Source organism: Elephantulus edwardii, unplaced genomic scaffold (genome assembly GCF_000299155.1).
Source record: "Elephantulus edwardii isolate Elephantulus edwardi_28Jun2011 unplaced genomic scaffold, EleEdw1.0 scaffold00089, whole genome shotgun sequence".
Classification (NCBI taxonomy): Eukaryota; Metazoa; Chordata; class Mammalia; order Macroscelidea; family Macroscelididae; genus Elephantulus; species Elephantulus edwardii.
The window spans coordinates 5,082,396-5,105,439 of record NW_006399839.1 but is presented as its reverse complement, the minus strand read 5'-3'; the positions used below and the strand labels follow the sequence as shown (position 1 = coordinate 5,105,439).

Below are 23,044 nucleotides of genomic sequence, written 5' to 3'. Positions count from 1 at the left end.
CAGGCTTGAAAAGCTATCCTGACTAAAGAACTGTAGTCTAACTTTCCCTTGTCTGAATTATAATCACCTCTAAACCCCGTCTGCCTCAGATGGAGGCTGTCTGATTTGGCTGTGCAGCATTTTCAAGCCGAGGGCAGGGGAGTGGTTTTCTGGACACCCTTGCTGTCTTTGTTTGCATTTCCATGGGAGATTTGGGGAACATAAAGCACATGCAGATTTGCTAGAGGTTCCCCTAACCCAGTGTTGTAGAAAGGACTTGCTTGTTCTGGTGTTTTGACTTTGGGGACACCTTGTTTTACACGTTGGCTGTTCACATCTAGTGCAGTGATTTGTGAGATGCACTTGGGAGCATCAGGAGTGGAGAAACAAGTCAACTCTGCTTTTCTCACTAGAAAACATTCAGCAAGAATGTTGTTGTTATGTACCATTGAACAGCAGATGGAAACCTTGGCCAGTCACGCACCATCCTTACAGTGTCCACGGCACCGTTGTTGCAGCCACTCCGTGAGCCCATCGCGTTGAGGGTCTTCCTCCTCTTCACTGCTCATCTGCTTTTCCAAGCTTGCCGTCCTTTTCCAAGAACTGGTCTCTCTTGACGACATGCTCCAAAGAAGTGAAACAGTTTCACCATCCTCACTCCTAAGGAAAACTTAGTTGTACTTCCTTCAAAACAGACTTGTTGGTTCTTTTGGCTATCCATGGGCTATTTAGTACTCTTGAATCATAATTCAGAGGCATTCTAACTTAGTCTCAGAAGGACAAATACTGTATAAGACCATAATAGATAACTAGTAAAAACAATAATAAGGAAGTCTACTGATTCAAATACTGTATAAGACCATTATTGTAGAAATGTCAAGATGACTAGTAAGAAAAATAAAGAAGTGTGTTATATGTATTGATTCAAATACTGTATAAGACCTTTAATGTAGAAATAGAATAGTAGTAAAAAAGAAAGAAAGAAAGAAAAGAATGAGGAAGTGTGTTATGCAGTGATCCAGAAAGAGCTACAGGGTATGTCATACCATGTTTGGGGGAGAAGTGCAGTAGAGTGTATAATATACTATTTTTGGGGTAAAAATCCTGGGGGGACATTAAAACTTTCCAAAGAAACCAATAAAACTGACTGTATGTTGTTGTTTTTTTTTAAAAAAAAAATAATTCAAAGGCATTGATTGTTCTTGAGTGTCCCTTACTGTTCAACTTTCAAATGCGTATGAAGCAACTGAAAATGCCATGGCTTGCATCAGGTCTTTTAAACTGTCTTTAAATGAACATCCTTGGTCTTTAGAACTGTAAAGAGTTCCTTGACACTGATTGTCCATCTTTAGGTTTCTTGACTGCTTCTACCATGGGTGTTGATGGTGGATCCAAGTAAAATTAAATCCTTGAGAACTTTAATCTTTTCTCCAGTGACGAGCATGCTGACTCTTTGTCCAATTGTAAGAATTCTTCTTTTCTGGCCAACTGCAAGTATAGGGTGGGAAAGCCACTTTAGTTAGATGCTGGGGTGACTTCTCTGATTGAGAAGGAGCCCTTGAAGGAATGTGGGTGGCCTGATTGTCTGAGGGAAGGCATATAATCAACCGCTGTGGTCTTGAGTGCCTTCAATCAGTGAGGTGACAGAGAAGACAGACCGTCATGTTCTGTAGGACTCCAGAAGGCCTGTTCTTCACAGTGATAGTTTATGGTCCTGCGAAGTAATGGCAATGGAGAGTAGGAGCCGTCGACTTCCTCCCTATGGAAGGTGATATGACTGTATGCTTATTGGAAAACCCTAGGGGAAGTGAAGCTCCTAGAGGGCAGCATTAAGTCTCCTATGAGGATTTATATGACAGCTTGGAAACATCAAAGAGGAATGACTTGAATTTATAGCCCCATTCATGTTACAAAAGAAATAGTCCAGGAACTGTAGCTGCTCACACACCCCCTGTGATGGATTGTGGGTGTGTTGGAAAGATACGGTTGGTTGAGCTCTTACCCAGTCATTTCCCTTTCCATGATTCAATCAGTTGACTATGCTTCCAATGAAGTAAGAATAGTAAGGAGTCACCAGGTGGTACAGATGATGAAACATTTAGGAAATAGCCCAAAGGTTCAAACTCATGCTCAGGCACCTCAGAAGATAGTGATCTTTTCCCAGAAGAGTACAGCTTTGAAAACCCTGTGGAGCTGCAAACATGAAGCCACTTTGGATTAGAAATGACTGGGTGACAACTGACTGTAACAGCGGAAAGAATGAACACTTATTCCAGTGTAAGAACCCCGGAGGCTCAACAACCCTGTATGTGACAAATCTGTTATTAATGCCCTCCTTCTAGTAACTTTATCTTGAAAACCTGTCTTTAAAAGCCCCTATAGATCTTTGTCTCTCGTGGTGAGGAACAAGCTGCAGTACAATCAACTTCCGGCTGTATGCAAGTCACCATCTGATTTACCTGTCAGAGAGGAGCGAGACAGCTCTGGGTCTCTGCACAGGGGGTGGGGACACCCTGCTGAGACAGTGGACAGGTTCTTATGGCACAGCAGCTGGGAGGAGGTACAAAGACTAGTCGTTACAGGATTATTGACTATTAAGGCTGGCTGTCTCTGTGTGCATCTAACATTTATGCTGCCTATGTGCCAGGTATACGACGTTTGTTAATTTCATTCTTATAGCAAACCTGTGAAATAGGCTCTGTAAGTAAAGTTCTGTTAAAAAAATAATCTCTATTTAACAAACGAGGACAGGGAGACTTAAAAAGATTAACTTAAGTTCAGCTAGTAAGTGGTCAAGCCAGCATTTGGCTAGCAATGCTGGTCTATACCAACTGACTCTGAGCTGATTCTGACTCGTGGTGACCTCATGGAGGAGGTGACCTCAACATGTGGGCACCTCACTTATGTCACAGTGGAGTTTTCAGTGGCTGTTTTATTTGGAAGTAGATAAGAGGCTTTTTCCTCCCAGGCCTTGGTGGACTTGAATTTCGGTCTCTTTGGTTAGCAGCCAACCACCATAACCATTTGGACTAAGCAGAGAGTCCATTATTTGCTATATTACTGTTGGGTGCTGGAGAGTTGATTCCAACTCCTAGTGGCTCCCGTGACATCACACCCACCCCTCAGGCGGTCATCTTTACAGACGAACACCAAGTATTTTGTCCCTCAGAGCTGCTGGGTGACATGGGGTCACTATGCGTTGGAACTGACTTCACAACAGTAGGTTCAACTTTTGAATTTCCAGAAAAGATATGAGGAGCCCTGATGGTGCACTGGTTAAAGGTGTCTGCTGCTAACCATAAGGCTTGTGGTTCAAATCCAGCTACTCCTGGGGAGAAAGATGTTGGCAGTTGGTTTCGGTAAAGATTTAGAAGTCCCATGCAGCAGCTCTCTGTCCTGCAGCATGACTGTGAGTTGGAACACACTTGACAGCAGCGAATTCTTTTCTTGTATGTGAAATATATTTATAAGCATTAATTTTGCAATAATAGGCTTTAAACCGCCAGCAATTCTCTTATTACTATTATTCTTTGCACTCATGTGGGTTGTGGGTTGGACCTAAGACAGCAGTCTCTCTCTGCTCACAGTGGGCTGCAAGATGATTTCCCGTGCAGCAAACCCAAATGTTGCTTCCAAATACTGTTCAGGTGTTCTGAGGTTTACTCAGCAAAAAGCATCTGGGTTTCCTGGCTTGATAACATGATTTCATTTTATGTGACTTTTAAGTGAAATCATGACTGCAAAAATGTCAGTTAATATTGGAGAGCGTTCCAAAGAATGAGGCCAAGGATGTGGAGACGGCCCCCGTTTGAGTGCATGTCGCTTTAGGGCACTTCCCAGAGATGAAGTGTTTTGACAAATTCGAAGTTTGTGGCCACTCTGCGTTGTGCAAGTTTATTGGCTCCATTTTTCCAGCAGCATGCGTTCACTTCATTGCTCCATGTCACATTTGTGCTGATTCTCCCAATATTTCAAACTTTCTCATCATGCTGGTGCACACTTAATAGACTTGCGTGGAGTGGCAACATAACTTTTGTGAGCGCTGGGAACCTGAGAGATGCGTGACACTTGGTTAGCTGTGATATTATTGTGGTGCTCTGAACATGAGCCCACAGTGTCTCTAAGGTATGTCTCTATTTCTTTTCAGTATAAATAAAAGTTTAGCGATGACTTGATAAAGAACAAAATGGATTGGATTAGATACATTGACAATAGCCTTATGTGCATGAAACACACGGAATATTCACAGCTTCAGTGGAGTCAGCTCCAACTCAGAGGCGCCCATTGTACAGCAGAACAGTAACTCTGCTCGATCCCATCCTTGCTTTCTCTGCCTAAGTCTATCGTTGCGGTCATTGTGTCACTTTACCTTGTGAAGGTCGTCCTCCTTTTCGTCCTCCTTTGCCCAGAGTTTCTACATCATCAGTCTGGGGACGCCCCGCCTGACACCAAGCCCAAAGCATATGAGATGAAGTCTCCCTGTCCTGGCCTCTGAGGTGCACCAGGCTGTGCTTCTTCCAAAACAGATTTGTTTGTTCTTTGTGCAGTCCATGGGGTGTGCAGTATTGTTGTGGTTGTGTGCTGTTGTGGGAAGGAATTACTGCTGATTTTTCAAGTAGGATGATGTTATTGTGGTTATGGCTGGAAGAAAGAATCCTTTTCTTCTTGAGATAGCTGCTTAAACATTTATAGGTGAAATGACATGAAATAACAAAATCCTTCAAAATGACAGGAGATAGGAGGACGTAAAATGTCATTAAGTTAATTAGCTGAGTAACGGGTAGACAGAGGTTCCTCCTAGTATCCTGTCTGCCTTTATAAATGTTTGAACAATTTCATACTAGAAGTTTTAATAAGTATGAAATTGAACATACATTTATTGGCATAGAAGATGATCACAACATATTGCTATATAAGCAAAAACCACGGGATATCAAACAGGCTGTAGAATGAGTCTTTCTATAGTTTAAAAATACACATATAGGTATGTATGTGTAGAAAAATATTGAAAGTCGATACACTGTCCATTAATACCATCGCCACCACTGACCACTCTACAGGGATCCTGGATACCTTTTAGAAGATCCTAGCTAGAGTGAAGGATAATGTGGAACAAAACTAAAAACATTTTAAAAAGGCCACACCTGGTGGTTTGATGGAGATTGGTGGAACGCTCTTAGACTATGACCCCTTAGTCACTCATTGAACCTGAAATAAAATTTACTTCAGTGTCTCAACTTTCAGTCAGATAGGCTTATAAGGGGACTAAAAACACCTGAGAAGTATCTACCCCTTAGAATAACCAACTATAGGAGATCAAAAGAACAGGATTTACCTAAGGAAAAAAGCCCAGAAGGCACGAAAGGGTAGGATGGAAGGGTTGATCAAAATGAGAATTATAGGGAGGGAGTAGGAAAAGCATAGTTACATTGTGGACATTGTGTTTAAGGCTCTAAAAGAGAATGTGTATGAATAAGTGAATAAAAATCTAATACACTTTGTGAGCTGTCACTTAGATAACACGCACACACTCTCACGCTGCCTACTTACCTACCTGTCCATCCCTAACTATCTGTTGATATGCCAGAACTTTTAACAGAGCTCACTCCCAGGTAGTATAATTGTGCATGATTTTATTTTTCATTTACATCTACTTATTCATAAGTGAAGGAGGAGAGACATCCACTTCCGTAATAGCTTGCCTCCGGAAACCCTATGAACCTGGAGAGAGGATGAAAGGCACCCAAGTGTCGAGGACTCTCCTTCATAGGGTCGCTATGAGTCGCCTGTGACTCGACGGCATTTAACAACACAACAACATTCATAAGTGCTCAACTACTAGCAAAAAGGTTGGTGGTTTGAAGCCACTAAGAGTCACTCTGTAAGACAGACCAAGCCATCTTATGTCAAAGGTCATAGGCTTGAAAAAACCTGTGGAGAAGTTCAACTCTGCACTCATGGAGTCACCCTAAGGTGGAGTTGACTTCATAACAGCTAACAATAACATGAGGAGCTCTGATGGCTCAGTGGTAAGGCTTTGCACCACCAATCCAAAGGCAGACAGTTCAAATCTGCCAGCTTCTCCGTGGAAAAAAGATGGACAGTCTCCTCCTGTGTAATTTAGAGCTTCTAGAGGGTCAGCTATGAGTCGCTTCCAGTTCACCAGCATACAATAATAATGATGCAATCTGTATTTTCTAGATTGTTTTATTTGCATCTATATATATTTTTTAAGTTTTGTAAAATTGATGGCTTGGGAAGCTGACAGTTTGTACAAATGCTGAGCACATGCAAACTGTGCGAGCCAACAAGTGCACTTCTAGGTGTTTTCCCAACAGAAAGACAAAGGAAACCCAGCCAGAAACCCACACAGGAATGTTCCCGGCAGCTATTGCTAATAGCCGCAGAGACTGGAAACAACCCAAATGCCCATCAGTTCTAAAATGAGCTGTCTTCAGCTCTTCTAAAATCATGCTGTCTTCACACAACGGAAAAACCACACACAAACTGAGAATGAACAAACTCCCAGCTACAGGATGGGTAAATATCAGAAATAGAAGGCTGAGTGAAAGAAAGCAGACACAGTAAGAGTTCAAGCTGTATAAGTCCATTTATATGAAGTTCAAGGGCGTATGGGAGGTAGTAAACAAAAGGGGGCATTGGTGGTTCAGTGGTGGGATTGTTGCCTTCTGTATGAAGACCCCAGTTCGATTCCTGGCCAGGCCCCCACAGTCACAGCCAGTGTCAGTGGTGGCCTCTTTGTTGCTCTGATGCTGATAGGTTTCAGCAGAGCTTCCAGACTAAAACTAGGAAGAAAGGCCTGGTGATCTTCTTCTGAAAGGGTTGGTTTTTAGATGTCATCAAGTCAACTATGACTCATAGCGACCCTGTAAACAAACATATCTGAACCTTGTCCTATCCTGTAGCAACCTCACTATCTCCAATACTCCAGCCAACTGTCAGTCACCACATCTGAAGATTAATCAGGGAAAACCTTGTGAGTTACAAAGGCCCAATGTGCATGAGGTCCTCATGACTCAGGGGCTGACTCGACCCCAGCTAGTGACCAACAACAGCCAGTGCAAGGGGACATCTAGGTTCCTTTTCTGTATATGGATGCTGGTTACATAGATATATTCATTGTGCGACAAGTTATCAAGCTGTCTGCTTAATGATTTGTATGTTTTCCCCCCCTGCATAAGTGTTATATTTCAGTAACAAGTTTCCAAAAATTTACAGGGCTTAATGTGTGCAACGTCCGTCCACTCTAAAGAGTGGATTAGTGCTTTGTCCTCCAGCATGTGGTCACATCCATTAGAGTAATGGCTTGATCAACAGTCCCAATAGGAAGAGATTTAAAATTAATATGGAAATCCAGCACTACCAGCTGCATTTGCACAGCATCTACTGTGAACTGTGCATCCATTTCCCCCCCCACCCACCCCACATTATATTGACTCCAGCTGTTCCTACACAGGCCTCCAGAAGGTTCAGAATATGGGATCTGTGTACATCATAGCATGCTGGTTCTGATGCTGACCTCTGCCCAGAGCTCTATGGCTGGGGACAGGGAGAAATGCATGTGAGCTCAATCAGTTAAAGGATGATTGTAAAAATCAGTCATTCAGGGAACAGCGATGGTGTCAAACACACAGTTTCCATTAATCGACCACTCACTCTCTGCTGGGCACCATTCTGGGCTTGATGGGTATTAATTCATGTACTAAGTCATGGGTGAGAAGCTGCACTGCAATCCTGAAGGTACGTGGTTCAAGTCCACCAGTTTTTCTGTGGGAGAAGGATGGGCAGTGTCCTCCCGGGTGATTAACTGCCTCTGAAAACCCACTGGAGGGTCAGTCATGGGTTGGTTCTGACTCAGTGGCACACAATAACAGCAACAACTAAATCATTAACTCACAGCAGTCCTGGGAGAGAAAGAGAAATATTACCATAGCCTCTACTTCAGGTATGAGGAAACTGAGGCCCAGAGGAGTTAGGCAGTTGGTTCATCGCCGTATAGCTTATACCTGGGGGTGCTGGGAGTCGAGCCCCATTCATCTAGCTCAAAGCCTGCACAGGCTCACCACCCAGGGCCAGACCTGTGCTGTGCCCCAGCCTGGCTCTCCTCTCCCACCCCCACCACCTGGTCTTGTTAGAGGTGCATCTAATCAACTTCCTTCCCTCTTCTCCCCCAGCCTGGTGCATAAAACAAATGCCAGAGGAATTTTGAATCATTCATTCACTCAATTAATCTTTGTTAAGGTTATTGGAGAAGAGTGCTGAGTATCCCATAGACTGCCACAAGACCAAGTAAACCTGTCTTGGAGGAAGTGCCTCCAGGTGCTTCTTAGGGGCAAGGACGATGAAGCCTCATCTCATATACTTGGTGCATATTGTCAGGAGGGGCCAGTTCTTGGAAAAAGATGCTATGCTGGGAAAGGTGGAGGGTCACCAAAAGAGGAGAAGACTGCCAGGGACATTGACACGGTGACAGCAGCAGTAGGCTCGAACACGGTGGGGATCATGGAGATGGGGCTGCATAGGGCGAGGTTCCATCTCAGAGTCACTAGGAGTCATGGTCGACTCAAGGGCACCCAGCAACAACAGCAGCTCCAGATAAAAAAGCAACAATGTCACTCTGATGCACACCTGACTGCAAGCTGTGGTCTTCTTAATCACCTCATATGCATTCTAAAGCAGAACTGTGGGAAAGGAAGACAGAAGAATTGATGTGTTTGAATTGTGTTGGTGGAGAATATTGACCCTATTGTGGAATGTTGTATACCTTAAGTAGGAACCACCCCATAGCTGACCCGCCAGGAAGGTCTTCAGAAGCTCTTAATTGCCTGGGAGGAGATTGCCTATCTCTCTCTGGTGAAGCAGTTGGTGGATGCGAACCGTGTACCTTTGAATTGGCTGTACAGCTCCTTACCACTAGGCCACCAAAGCTCCAACAAACAAATAAATCTTCCAAGAAAGGCAGCCAGCACTTGTTTGGAAGACTTCAGCTTGCTTACTTTGGACACAGTGTCAGAGAAGAACCATTGCTAGGAATGAATTGGAGGGCTGGCGAAGGTGAGGGTGGCCCTCTGCAGGGTGAACTGATCTAGTGGCTGAAACTGTTCTCTAGTGTAGCAGGAGTCACAGAGACACTGTAGGACCAGGCAGTGCTGCTTTGTATTGCATACAAGGTCGCTGTGAATTGGAGCGGACTCGACAGCAGCTGAGAACAGTGTTCTACACACTAACAATGTATTAATAGCTAAAAGGGATGCAGCCCTTACAGCACCTTTAGTGTAGGAGTTGTACACTGAACTAACAACATGGAAATACTGGGCACTTTGAGGGAGCAGTGGGGTGTGCTCATAGGCCCTGAGGTCTAGTGGGCTCCTGCTCTTCTAACTAATGTGCTGTGTGATGTGGGACAGGAGCGTTCATCTCTATGTGTCCTGGTTTCTTCGTGTGAGGGATATGCCTTGTCTTCTCACATACTGTCGTGCTGTCAGGAGAGACCAGTCCTGGGAAGGGAACACCATACTTGGAAAGATGGAGGGGCTGGGGAAGGAGAAGCAATCCCACATGGGCAGGTACTGGCACAGTGACTGCACCAATGGGCTTAAGGACAGCAGAGGTAGTGAGGGTGACACAGCCTCGGGCAGAGGTTCAAGCTCTTGTACATAGGAGGATCGTTATGAGCCAGAGTTGACTTGATGGCACCTAACGACAACCAAAGTGACTTCTGTTGACTGGCATGTTAAAGTGTTGAGTGTTGCACCTTGAGAAAGGAGGCCTGGTGGTATAGGGGTCAAATGCTCAGCTAGGAGGTTAAGAGTTCAAACCCACCAGCCCCTCCATTGGCCAAAGATAGATGACACAGTATGCTTCCATAATAGCCTCGAACAGCCATCCTGTGGAGCAGTTCTGCTCCATCTTACATGGTCCTCTGAGTTGCTGTTACCTAGAGGACAAGAGTTTTGTTTTGTTTTGTTTTGTTTTGTTTTACCTGAAGAATCTCCTGTCCGTCTCTTGGTCTTTTGTGCTGTGTTGACTTGTGTGTTGCTGGGGTGCCAGAAGTTATGCCACTGGTATTTCAGATACTAGCAGAGTCACACATGATGGGCATGTGGCAAGACTCTGAGACAGCCAAGCCAGAATAAAAATGATACTTAGCCACCCCACCCAGGGCAGCATGCACCCGTAAACAAAGCCCAGGAGGCAGGTAGGGGCAGGGGAAGACAAATGGGATTGCATCGAGGGGATCGCAGATGGTGTTTTGGAACCACATAGCAGGTAAACTGTTGAATGGCAAATATATTAGCTCTTTAAACCTTTACCCAAACCACAATTAAAAAGTGTTTACTCTTAGCAGGAAAAATTCCACGAAAAGCAAAGAAGGTAACTTGCCCTAGAATATAGGCAACGAGTGGTGTCACTGATGCACAGAAGATGCCAGAAACAGAGGACAAATGGGTAGGGCCTCTGGGTCACAGTCAAGATGATAAAAACGCAATTAACTTGAGCCAGGTTCTTCCAGCCCACAGCAGTGACCTACCCTTCGGGTGTGCGACTGTGTTTATCAGTCCTGGGCTCAGGACACGGGGCCAAGTGTTTGCCCTTATGAAACTCATTAATGTCTGCCTGCTGGCTTTGGCGTGTGGGGGTGATGTGATGTGGAGGACGAAGGTCTTCTTTGAATGACTCACAAGGTGCAGCTGCAGAAGCCTGAGCTTTGTCTGCATCAAACATATTGAGCAACATATAAATCCAAGATCTTAAAACAATTCAGGGGCTTTGAGGTTAGGTCTCAAGCCTAGGAAAGGGAGCAGTGGGGTGACTCAAGGTTGAATTTGTACATGTAGATGGCCAGGGCTCCAGGCTGTGGATCTGGGGGCCTTGGGGACTGAATGTTAAGATGCAGAAGCCACTGAGAGCAGTCAGGGAAGGTCTGAGGTCAGTAATTATTTTTACCAACTATCTCAACTTTCTGATTAAAATCAACCTACTTCATAAGGATATTTGGATATGGTCTGTTCTTTCTGCTGATCTCTTGCATGCAAACCTTCTATTTGAGTGACTGTGATGTCATAGTAGATATATTTGAAGTTTCCTCTTGAGTTTTCTCACTAAGAGATGTTGCATAGAGCTGGACAATGAATAAGGATGAAGAAGGACAGAAAAAAGAATTGATGCCTTTCAGTTGTGATGTAGGAAAAGAGTACTGAATGTCCCATGGACTGTCAATGGAACAAACAGATATGTCTTGGAGAAGGTACAGCCAGTGTGCTTCTTGGAGGCAAAGATGATAAAGCTTTGTCTCATATACTTCGGGCGTGTTGCTAGGAGAGGCTATTCCTTGGAGAGGAACATCTTGCTTAGCAAGATGGAGGCTTGGTGAATGAGAGGAAGCCCCTCAACCAGGTGGATTGAGAAAGTGCTGCAAGTGGGCTCAAGTGTGTCAGAGACAGTGAAGGTGGCACAGGATAGGACAGGGTTCAGAACTGTGTTTATAGGGTCACTACGAGTTATACTCAACTCTCTGGTACCCAGCAACAATAACAAAAACAATGTAGAGATGACAAATTATACCCATAGTGATAACTCTAAACTGGTTGTGGCAGCCTGGAATGCTGGGTTGATATAAAACAGACTGGGAAAAAATATTTGGTAATGTATGTTTGATAAGGGACTTATATCTTGTTGTTGTTATGTGCCGTCAAGTCACTTACGATTCATAGCTACCCTATGTACAACAGCCCTAAACTCTGCTCTGTCCTGTGCCAATTGCACTGTCTCTGATCTGGAATTTATAAAATACTTGAGGCACCACAGCAAGATAAAGGTAACCAACCCAGTTGAAAAATGGGCACGAGATATGAACAGACATTTCACCAAAGAAGACATTCTAATGGCAAACAGACACATGAAGAAATGTTCAAAATCCCTAGCTCTAAGAGAGATGCAAATAAAAACAACTACGATATATCATCTCACCCCAGTAAGAATAGCAAAATTTAACAAAACAGCAAACAACAAATGCTGCCGAGATTGCGGAGAAACTGGAACCTTTATTCACTGTTGGTGGGAGTGTAAAATGGTGCATTCACTCTGGAAGGCAGTATGGTGCTTTCTCAAAAAGTTGGGACTAGAAATGCCATTTGACCCAGCAGTTCCACTATTGGGAATATACCCTAAAGAAACCAGAACTGCCACCCAAGCAGATATAGGCACACCCTTGTTTATTGCTGCTTTGTTCACAGTGCCCATCAACAAATGAATGGATAGAGAGGCTCTGGTATATTCACACAATGGAATACTATGCTGCATTGAAAAACAAGGAACTCATGAAATACTAAACAGAATGGGTGACCCTGGAGGACATTATGCTGAGTGAAATATCTCAGTCACAAAAGGACAAATACTGCATAGTGCCACTGTTGTAAAGCGGGACTGACATTGGGGTTGGGGGTAAACTAAGAAGGGAATACATAATATGTACTGCATTGAACAGATGATGGAGAGGACAGTTTGGGATGAATATATGATTAGGTATTATTGTCATGACAAGAGTCCTGAATGAAAGCTGCATAGTGGAGTGGACTGGGGTGGGGGGAGATTGTATAACAATGAAAGAATTTTATTTTTACTTTTCAAAGAGAAAAGTGAACTGAGGGGCAGATTGGATAGGGAGTAAAGTGTGCAGCAATGAATGAATGGAAATCCAAAGTCTCTGTAAACTTTCAGTAAAATAAATTAAAGAAAAAAGAGTGCAGTGATCAATTAGTGGTGTCTGCCATGGGCACAGGAAGGAGACAGGGAACTATTAGTGATGTCTGCCAGGAGCACGGGATAGAGAAGTGAGAGTCCAGCCATCACATAGCTGTTGTTTTAGAACCAGCTCTTTTCATTTCAATCTTTGTTTTATCCCCTCTTTTATGAAAAACCAAACCAAAAGTTGGTAAAATCTTGCTTCACTTAGGGAGCCAGACACAAACCGTGTCTCCAAGTGAATATTCCTTATGAAATACTCTTAACTCATAAAGAAGCCCAGGAAAAAGAGTGGGATGCTAACAGTACTCGATTTCCTCATGCTTTCTTTGCACCTCGAAAACTAAGAAATTGTTTTAGACACCTAGGCTGACAAAATAAAATAGTCCTACTCAGCAGGGGTTTATGGGTAAGAGTGAGTTTGAGGGTGATTGAGGATGGGGAGAATGTCATGGAAATTCACCATGAGGAACCCTCACTGAGAGAGAAATGAGATTTTCTCCAGAAATTAGCTCCCGGGACCTCTCCAGCAGGAGTCTGAGAGTCTCTGCGTGGGGTGTTGGCATTACTGACAGACACCTTCTCTTTACACATGCTCTGTGCTCTGTTCTCTGACTTCCTGTTTGGCTTCTCCTACCTCTTGGTTCCTTGTATAGCATCTGCTCGTTCATTGTCATTCTACTTCTGCACCTTTGTCTCCCACGCTGCTCCTGTGGCCTCTGGGACCTCACTTTTCTCAAGGCGTCATAGCATCTACTCTCTGTGCCACTTGCTATACTCTTAGCATGTTTTCCATTTTACAATTTACGAAGATTAGCTTTTGAAAGGATTCAGGTTTCAAAGGAAAGTGCAGAATCACTTGGATGGCTGATACAGATTTTTTTTTTTTTAAATGTAGTCCCAAATCTTCACTGCATTGCAAGCGGATGTAGACGTTCTTCCCATCAAGAAACAGAACCATCCCCCTATATGTAATCTGAGGTGGCTTTTATGACTTTTTTGGGCTAAAGAATGTGGCCAAAGTGGTATTTTGCCTGTTCGGAACATAAAGGGGACTCGGATGACGTCGTCCTTAGAGACGGTGCTGCTAGCTCCACAGCCACACCTCTCTGTTGGTTCAAACCCACCAGTCTACTTTGTGGAACAAGATAGGTAATATCCTCCCCCGCCCCTGCCCCCCATTTAAGGGAAAAGTAAAGATAGGCTTATAAGAGGGTTGGGCCCCAAAGCTAAGATGGAAAGAAATGTGGAGGAGGCCGGGTAATATCCTCTTGCTCAGTAGACAGCCTCTGAAGGTCCACTGACGTGAGAGTCAGCTATGTGAGTCAGTTCTGAATCAGCAGGAGTGACTTTTTTTGAGCCTAAAGCTCCGGAGGCCCCACCTGTGTTGTTCTGTCTCAGGACCTGGCTCCCATATTGTTCTGGCCCAGACAGTCAGGCAGCTTCTAACGGGCAGCTGACCACCCAACCTGTAAGAGAACCTAGTGCAGACCAGCAAAGCCTTCTGACTGACCCTTCCGCTGGTGCACAAGAAAGTTCTGCTAGAGACTGGTCATTCCCAGGTGAAGCACTGCCTCGTGTTGTTGTTGTTGTTAGGTGCTGTAGAGTTGTAGACGACTCATAGCGACCCTATGAACGAAAGACCTGAGCACTGCCTCATGTTGTTGTTTAATGTCGTCGAGTCGTAGATAACTCATAGTGACCCTAAGAACAGCCTGAGCACTGTTCGTACACAGAGTTTCTGGAGGCAAGCCATTTCGGAAGTGGATGCCGCTCCTGCTTCCAGGCGTGATTTAGTCGGGAAGCTCCAGCCAACACTGTCCACCATGGGTGCCCGTTACCACGATTGGCACATCACTGTCACAGTCTTCAGCATCACAGCAACCATGAGTTACCTCTGTACAGCAACACACAGACCAGTGCTATACCACCTAGAAGAATGTTTGACAGGAAGACAATTTGAACCTGGGCTTAAGGCCGCCTCCTGGTTCAAACCCTAGGCCCAGGTTGGCTAGCCTCACTCCAGGGACAGAGCAAACCTGCACGTCAAACACATTCCTGGAAAAGCATTCAACTCCAAAAGCTTGCCACGATTCAACAATAATTCTTTTTAAAAAAAAAAAAACAAACACTTTAAATTTGGTTTGTTTACAAAGTTCGTATACATTGTATTTCATACTATTCTTCATTCATATTGCTTCATACAGTCATTCTCATGCATTATGTTTGATAAAATTAATCACCATCGGACTTTCTTGCCCACCATGTCCTCGTTAGCTGCTGTCCAGCTGGCTCGGACACAGTGACCCTGTGTACAGTAGATCAGTGTACATAGGTGTGCCTGTTCCTGCCACACCCGCAGAGTCTCTGCTGTGCTAAAGCCCACTGCTGTAGTCACCATGCCAGTCCATCTCACTGAGGATCTCCAGTTTCCCATCCTTGATTTGTTTTCCAGGGACATCAAGGCCTCTCGTGATAACATGTACAAAGTATATGCAATGAACTCTCACCATCCTGGCTTCTAAGGAGTGGTGACAGGCACCTCTTGTTTTAAGCTACAGAGTTGTGTGGTTCCTCGCATGTAGCAGTAAACAAGTGATACAGTGACTTGAAAGACATCTCTGAATCTCCAAGAAATAGATTAGTAAGACCTGGACTTCCTCCCTCAGGGAAGATTTTCAGCTGTTGTGCACATGTTTGTTGAGTGTCTGCCTCCATGGCACTAAGGGGAGCCCAGGTAGCATAGTCTGTAGGGGGTTGTGCTTCCCACCAAGGTGGCACCTCTCTGGAGGTTGGAATCTACTAGAGTCAGTGGCAGGAAGATGGGCGTTCTCCTGCCATGCAGCATACAGCCTCAAAAAGCCCACGGGAGGGTCAGCTGCCAGTCAGTTCTGACTTGACAACAATGAGGTTTGGGGTTTTTTTGTTTTGTTTTTAAACTAAGCATTGAGCTGAATCCTGGGCATTCACAGGTTGATTCTGTTGTAGGACAATGTCAGCACCTCCATTTTCTGTTTATAGTCACTCTGTAAAAAGCCAGAGTGGACACTTCTGCTTGGATGGAAGAGGGTTGGGTCAACAGGCTCACCTTGAAGGCAATGGCCCAGCCATCCACTTACTGCTTCACTCCATAGATTTGTACATAAACCCTCTTCCTGACTTTCCCCACTAAGTTAATATATGAATCTTCTCCCCACTTTTTAACTAAATTCTAGGAGTGGGCAAGAGAGTGAATTCAACCTCTACAATGAACAGTCATTTGAGACCTAGACAGTGGGCATGATGGAGTCCACATTGCAATGACACCGTCCACCCTCGTGCATCTTCCCTCCTAGTGAAGGAGACGGACATGCCAACGGGTCACAGTGACACACTGAGCCACCTCCTCCCTCAGCTCCCATATCTCATCCAGTGGCCAGGGCTGTGTCTTTACCTCTAACCCCCACATCCACTTGCTTCTCTCCTATTCACTGATCTGAAACCATTGTCACTTGTCCCCATAGATTTCCGACTGATCTCTTTGTGTTGGCAGGTCCTGTCAAGTCAGCTGACTCACAGCGACCCTATAGCAGTGGATCTGAACGAACCCTGCCCTGTCTTGTTCCGTCCTCATTGTCTCTGACACACTTGAGCCCACTGTTACAGTCACTGTGTCAATCTGTCTCATTGAGGATCTTCTTCCACTTCGACCTTTCCAGTCATAATGCCCTTTTCCAAGGACTGGCCCCTCCTAACACCATAACCCAAGTATGTGAGATGAAGCTTCACCGTCTGTGTCTCCAAGGAGCACCCTGACTGCACGGCAAATCCTCAAATATTCCATTCACACTCACCAGCTACTCCGTGGGAGAAAGATAGGCCTTCTCTTCCTGTGTGATTTAGTGCCTTTGAAAACCTGCTGGAGGGTCAGTTATGAGTCACTTCTCTTTTTTTATGTTTTTTTTTTATATTTTTTTCCTGAGTCACTTCTGACTCAGTGGTACATAACAGCAACACACCCAATACAGAGAACACAGCTTCTTCCTTTGCCAAAATTGCACCACTGTTCCTTCCAGTTGTCTTGCTTTTAGAAGTCAACCAGCAACAAACAAAGGCAGCTGGAATGTAGTTTCTGGATCCCATAAAACTTGCATCATCTCTGTCCTGCTAAGGGGCAGTTTGTCACTTTATTTACAGTTGCTTCTCCCTTAGCCTAGCCTGGCTGCAAGTAAATAATAAATCCTAGAGTCGGATTCCACCTTTCTGTTGCTTCATTTGCAGGGATGTTTATTTTTCCTTAAAATGCTCACATTAAAAACCTTGACAGCTCTGGAGGAAAGCATGCCATTGGCTCCAGTCGTCCACCAAGAGTGGGGCCCGGACATACACTGTGTGTAGGCTTCCACGAGGAGCAACACAGGGCAGACGTGTGTGGTGCGCTGCTTGGCACCACCGAACATCTGGCAACACAGGAGCTAGGGAAGGCAGTTATGTTTTTATTCGTTTTAGCGTTGTGCTAAATTGGCCATGAAACCAGGGATGAGGTGATTGAATTATAAGAGGATTGAAATATTAAATAAAAATTCAGGAGACAGTCAGGGCTCAAGGTGGGCTGGGTTCCAATACCCAAGCCCAAACCAAAAGGGGGGGGAAACCCCAAACAAACAAGAAAAAAGTCATAACAAATCAAGCACAAAAACAAAGTCCAAAACCAGCCAGCAGTTAGAACCTTTTGCTGTAAAGTGGATTCTCAAGTCTTGGCGGCCCCACAGCAGAGCTGCGCTCTATGGAGTTTCCAATGGCTATAAACTTAAGACAGTAGATGACCAGGCCTTTCTTCCGTGCTGCTCTCAAGTAGATTTTAAGCCCAGCATTTTGGTTAGCAGCTGAACAGTAACTGTTAGCACCACACAGGGACTTGGACTAATAGAGGTGAACACACTCTGGAAATGATGTGTGGCAAAGACAATATTATCCTTTTTGTTCCTATGATCATGCGTTGCTGAATGCCTTCTGTGCAATAGGACACAGTGTGAACACCCTAGTGCAATCCAGCCCTGCTATTTCTGTTAGCATCGTGAGTAAGCTTTGCACCTTAACAGTGATTGTCCACATGCTGGGAGGGGTTCCCTCTTGTGTGGGGTTCTCAGGCCACGTGTCATTGGCGGTTTCTTCGTATCTGGTAAAGGTCCCTCTTGTATTTTCATTGACCTCATAACTTTCAGGAGACCAGCCTGGGAAGTTCTTTCTTTTTGAGGATTTTGTTTGTTTGTTTTTGTGGTTGTCTAGTGTAACAAGGCTGCATTGCAAGCAGTAGCGAACACTGATTTTTCCACTTTCTTATTGTTTGAATAATGTTCTGTTTCTCTTCCATATCGATATGCCTCCTTTGCCTCTTGTGGCAGCTCTCGGCAGCACCAACACTGGTTTTGCTGTGATTAGGCACCAGGGCGCGCATTACAGCAATGTTTTCAGAAGAAAATGAAGTAGAGAAAACGCTCCAACACTTAAGAGCTGTGTGGTTCTCTAGATGTGTTACTATTGCTTAGGCGTTGACGCACATGGTGTTACATGGTGGACTTGTAGATAGGGAGTACAGCACATACACAAGCCAGTCATGTATCGTGCTTGTCAGGACCCCCTTAAAGGTGGTGGTTACTGTTGTCAGAGGCTATTGAGTCGAGCACGACTCATGGGAACCCTGTGAACAGCTGACCTTCTGCTTCATGTTTAGGATCAACAGGGCTTGGAATCATCACCCCATAGTCTGCTCGCCATTGTCAGTCGTCTGCAGGGTGTTCTGTAGGGCTCACTTACCGGCTCCGTTTAAGGTCTTTTTTGAGGTTGATTATTTCCTTGTCCATGTACTTGATGCTCTTGAGTGGTTTCTCTGGAACCTAATGGAAGCCAGGGAGAGAGGGAGGGAAGAAGGGGGGGAGAGAGGGAGGGAAGAAGGGAGGGAGAAAGAGGTGCAAAGTGTTAATAGATCTGTAAAGTGTTAACAGAGCTGTAACAAACAGCTAATTTCTAAGGGTTGCATTTCACCTGGAATGGCTGGCCCAGGTTTGAGGGGCCCTGGGCAGCACAGAGGTCATCTCTGCACCAGAGGAACTAACAAGGCTTTGCAGGTGGGCAGACCTCAGCTCGGCTCCTGGTTCTGCCCATTTGCTAGCCTTGCGACATGGGCACATTACTCAAGCCCTCTTGTGCCTGTATCCTGTAAAATGGGGAGACAACCCCTCCCTTACCAACAAAAAGATTGGATTGTCAGATTCCCAGCAAAGCAGGCATTCATAAATGGCAGCTATTATAAACTGCCAAATAAACAAACGTGTCTTGGAGAAAGTGTAACCAAGGTGCTTCTTAGAGGCAAGGATGGTGAAGCTTCATCTCATATACTTTGGGCATGTCGTTAGGATGGAGCCAGTCCTTGGAAAAAGACATCATACTTGGAAAGGTGAAGCGTCATTAGAAAGAGAGGAAGAGCCTTGATAAGATGGATTGGCACAGTGATAGCATCATGGGCTCGAGTTCTCAGAGGATGGCACAGGACAGGGCAAGGTTCCTAGGGTGGTTATGAGTTATAGTCGGCTCGATGGCATTTAATGACAGCATTCTTCTTAGCAAGGAGCCCTGAGCTGTGCAGTGCTGATGTGCTTGCTCAGTTAGTTGCAAACCAAAGTTCTGCAGTGCAAACCCACCAGCCCTTCTCTTGGAGGAAGAGGTGACAAAACGCTTTCTTCAGGATATTAAGTTCAGAAACCCTGTGGGACAGGTCCACCCTCCACAGCACCAGATTTTTGCTTAGTAGTAGTAGTAGTATATTTGGGAAACCTGGAGAAACCATGTAAGTTATACAGGTGTTCAGATCTTTTATTCATAGGGTCACTATGAGTCACCTACAACTTGACGGCACTTAACAGCAACAACAACAACGACCACGAGAGAGCTCAGTTGGCATAGTGGACAGAAAGTGATGTTACTAAGCCAAAGATGGGTGACTTTAATCTGCGGTCCTCAGGCCTGGTTTTAATTGCTTTTCGTCAAACATTCTTCTAGGTTGTATAGACCTGGTCTGTCCACTTGCTGTACAGAGGTAACTCGTGGTTGCTGTGATGCTAAACACTGTGGCACTGATGTGTCAAATGTGATAATGGTTACCCATGGTGGGCAGTGTTTGGTGGTGCTCCCTGATTAAAACAAGCTTGGAAGCAGGAGTGGCATCCACTTCCGTAATAGCTTGCCTCTGGAAACTCTCTGGACTTGGAGAAATGATGAAAGTTATACAAGTGTTCAAGTCTTTCATTCATAGAGTCTCTATGAGTCGCCTACAACTTGATGGCACCTAACAACAACAACATTATAGTAAAAACGAAACAAAGAATGAAACCGTCATAACAACTGTTAATACTCATGGCATGAACTGTTGATCCAGAGAGCCAAATGTGGTAAAGATAAAGATGCAAAAGTAATCTTCCCCCTTTTCTGCCCTCATAGCAGGATTGTATAAGTCAATTAGCTACACAGTTGTTCGTGGGCTTCTCTCTCCCTTTCATTTGTGCTGACTAGGCAGACATCCTCACAACACTAAAATTCATTACACGGAGGTTGATACCAGGTCAGCATAGAGAAGAGAGTTAAATTAACTGTATTTTAATATAAAAGTTGTTTTCTCAGCCCTAAGTGTGGAGAAACAGTAAAAAGAATATCATATGGATTATCTGGTCTCAGAATGAATTCCTGCATTATTAGGATTTGGCTTTTAATAAAAAGAAATGCCAGGAAATTACGGGAAAATGAGCCTGCTCAGATGAGGCTGGAAAGAGAATACATTGGGATAGCTTTTTTGAAGGGTGATTTGTCAGCACATACCAGGTGCTTTTAAAAACAAGCATGTCCTTAGAGTTAACAGTTCCTTTGCTGTCAAACATCCAACTAGAAGGTATATTCCTGTGTGGGCATCTAGATTTATCAACAAAATTGCTTGACAGAATGTTGCTAGTCACAGCAAATTATTGGAACTGCCTGTAACATCTCCCCACTGTTATGGTCAGATGTCTGCGTCTCACAGTTGTTGTTGATTGCAATCTAGTCAAACGAGCCTGTGAACAAAAGACCTGAAGCCTTTCTATAACTATTGTCATTTTCAATGTTCTTAGAGTTTCCAGAGCCTTTTTATTTAGTAAGTGGATGGCAGTCCTGCTTCCAATGTCTCTTAGTAGAAGATAGTCAAGTGTTGTGCATCTGAGCAGCTGAAGAGCATGCAGTGATTGAGATATGATAAAAGCAATTACGTAACAATGTTTTGAAATACAGAGATATTTAAGGTTTTTTTTAAAGTGAGAAAAAAAGTGTGTTGTTTTTATGTGCTATTGAGTCAAGTGCAACTCCAAACACCCTCATGAATACATGAGTAACTGATCAAAACCTTTCCCTATTCTGTGCCTTCCTCACAATCTCCACTACACTTGAGCCTATTGTTGTGGTTACTATGGGTTGTTGTTGTTAGACGCCATCGAGGTGACTGCGATTTTTAGCAAATCTGTGAACAACAGGTCTGAACCGTAATTTACCCTCTTCTGCCCCTTCCTCACAGCTCTGCCGTGCTCAAGCCTGTTGTTACAGTCACAATCTCAGTCCATCTTCAGGGTCTTCCTCTGTTCTGCTTTTCCCAGCATGATGATGTCTTTGCCCAAGGGCTTGCCCCCTCCTGACAACATGCCCACAGCATGTGAGATTTAAGTTTCATCACTGTTGCCTCTACGTGGCTGGTGGAACATGCTTCCTTCAGCTCTCCAAATCAGGGGTGGGGAAGGAAAGACATTGACAGTCTGTCTGTTCCTGTAGAGATGATGGCTTTGAGGCAGTTTCACTTAGTCCTCCATGGATGCTATGAGTTGGAGTTGGTCCAGCTGCAGTGGGCTCCATTCCTCTCAAAAAAATTCATGTCACTCTGGACCCTCAGAATGGGACCGTATTTAGAACCAGGGTCACTGTCGATGTAACTAACAATCCTAAGATGACTTCATAATGGACCCTTTTCAAGCTTGGGAACCTAGAGTTGTAAACAACTCATAGCAGACCCTCTGGTAGGTTTTCAGAGGCTATAAATGGCACAGGAGGTGACTGCTCATCTTTTTCCAGCTGATGGATTCGAAGCGCTAGAGGTGAACTACCTTAGAGTTAGTGCGGCTCCCTTCAGACTATACCACAGGAGCCTCCGGGTAGATTCAAGGTGGACCCTAAACCCAGTGACCGAAATTCTTGTAAGAAGAGGAGAGGACCCAGAGAAAACAGCAAAGTGAAGGCGGAGGCAGAGTGATATGCTGTGTCTCGAAGCCAGGGAGCACCGTGAAGTGCAGTGACCACCAGAAACCAGGAGAGACGTCATCCAGAGGCCCCTCAGAACGTCCAGAAGCAGCCACCCTGCTCAAACTGTGATGTCACAATTCTACCCTGAGCTGTGAAAGAATGCATTTTTGTCATAAGCCATCTGGTTATCCCTGGTCAACCATCCAGAATGAGCCTGTGTGTGACCCTTTAGTTCTCCTTCTGTTGTGCACAGTCACTATGACCTACAGCCCACCTCATGGCAACCTGACGACAAGAACAAGGTGTGCCTCACATAAGTCATGGTATTTTCAGTTGCTTCATATACGTGTGAAGGTCAGATAATGAGTGAGGAAGACTGGAGGAGAGTCGAGGCCTTTCAAGTGTGGTACTGGTGGAGAGTATTGATTATACTCTGGATTGCCAGAGCAACACGTCTTAGAGGAAGTGCCTCCAGACTTCTTAGAAGTAAAGATGGAAACCTTGTGTCACATACTTTGAGTATGATATTCAGAGGGGCCAGTCCCTGGAGAAGGACCTCATATTTAGTAGAGAGTCAGTCATAGAGAGGAAGACCTTCAGTGAGATGGACTCACACCCGGTGGCTGTGGTCGTAGTCTCAGGTACATCAGGGATTGTGAGGACTGGTCAAGGGCACATTCTGTTGTGCTTCAAGGATATGAATCGCAGCCAAGCTTTTGACGCCCAGCAGCAAGAGTGATGTTTTCTTTTTGGTTGTGTTTTCTTCTCTAATTTTATCCCCACAACTTACACATATTATTTATCTGATAATAAAATAATAATGTTTTATCAGGTCTGTAAATCAATTCTAAATAATTCTTTTAAATGCAAGCAAAACACATTTTAAAGTGAGTAACTTGAAGAGACATTCCTCTGGTACTCCCTGCTTTCAGCTAAGATCCATCTAACATCAGCTACAATATCCCTAGTACCACGACCCCTTCTAAACCCAGCCTGGACTTCTGGCAGT

The 23,044-nt window shown here is 44.5% G+C and overlaps 1 protein-coding gene across 1 annotated transcript in view; it reads right to left on the bottom strand.

The window, feature by feature from the left end:
- The window catches only part of CCDC60 (coiled-coil domain containing 60), a 230,048-nt gene that overhangs the window by 94,099 nt on the left and 112,905 nt on the right, over positions 1-23,044 (bottom strand). Inside the window, exon 2 of the mRNA XM_006890496.1 lies at positions 18,541-18,620. Within this exon, the coding sequence (XP_006890558.1) occupies positions 18,541-18,620 (80 nt within the window). The remainder of the gene's footprint in view (positions 1-18,540; positions 18,621-23,044) is intronic.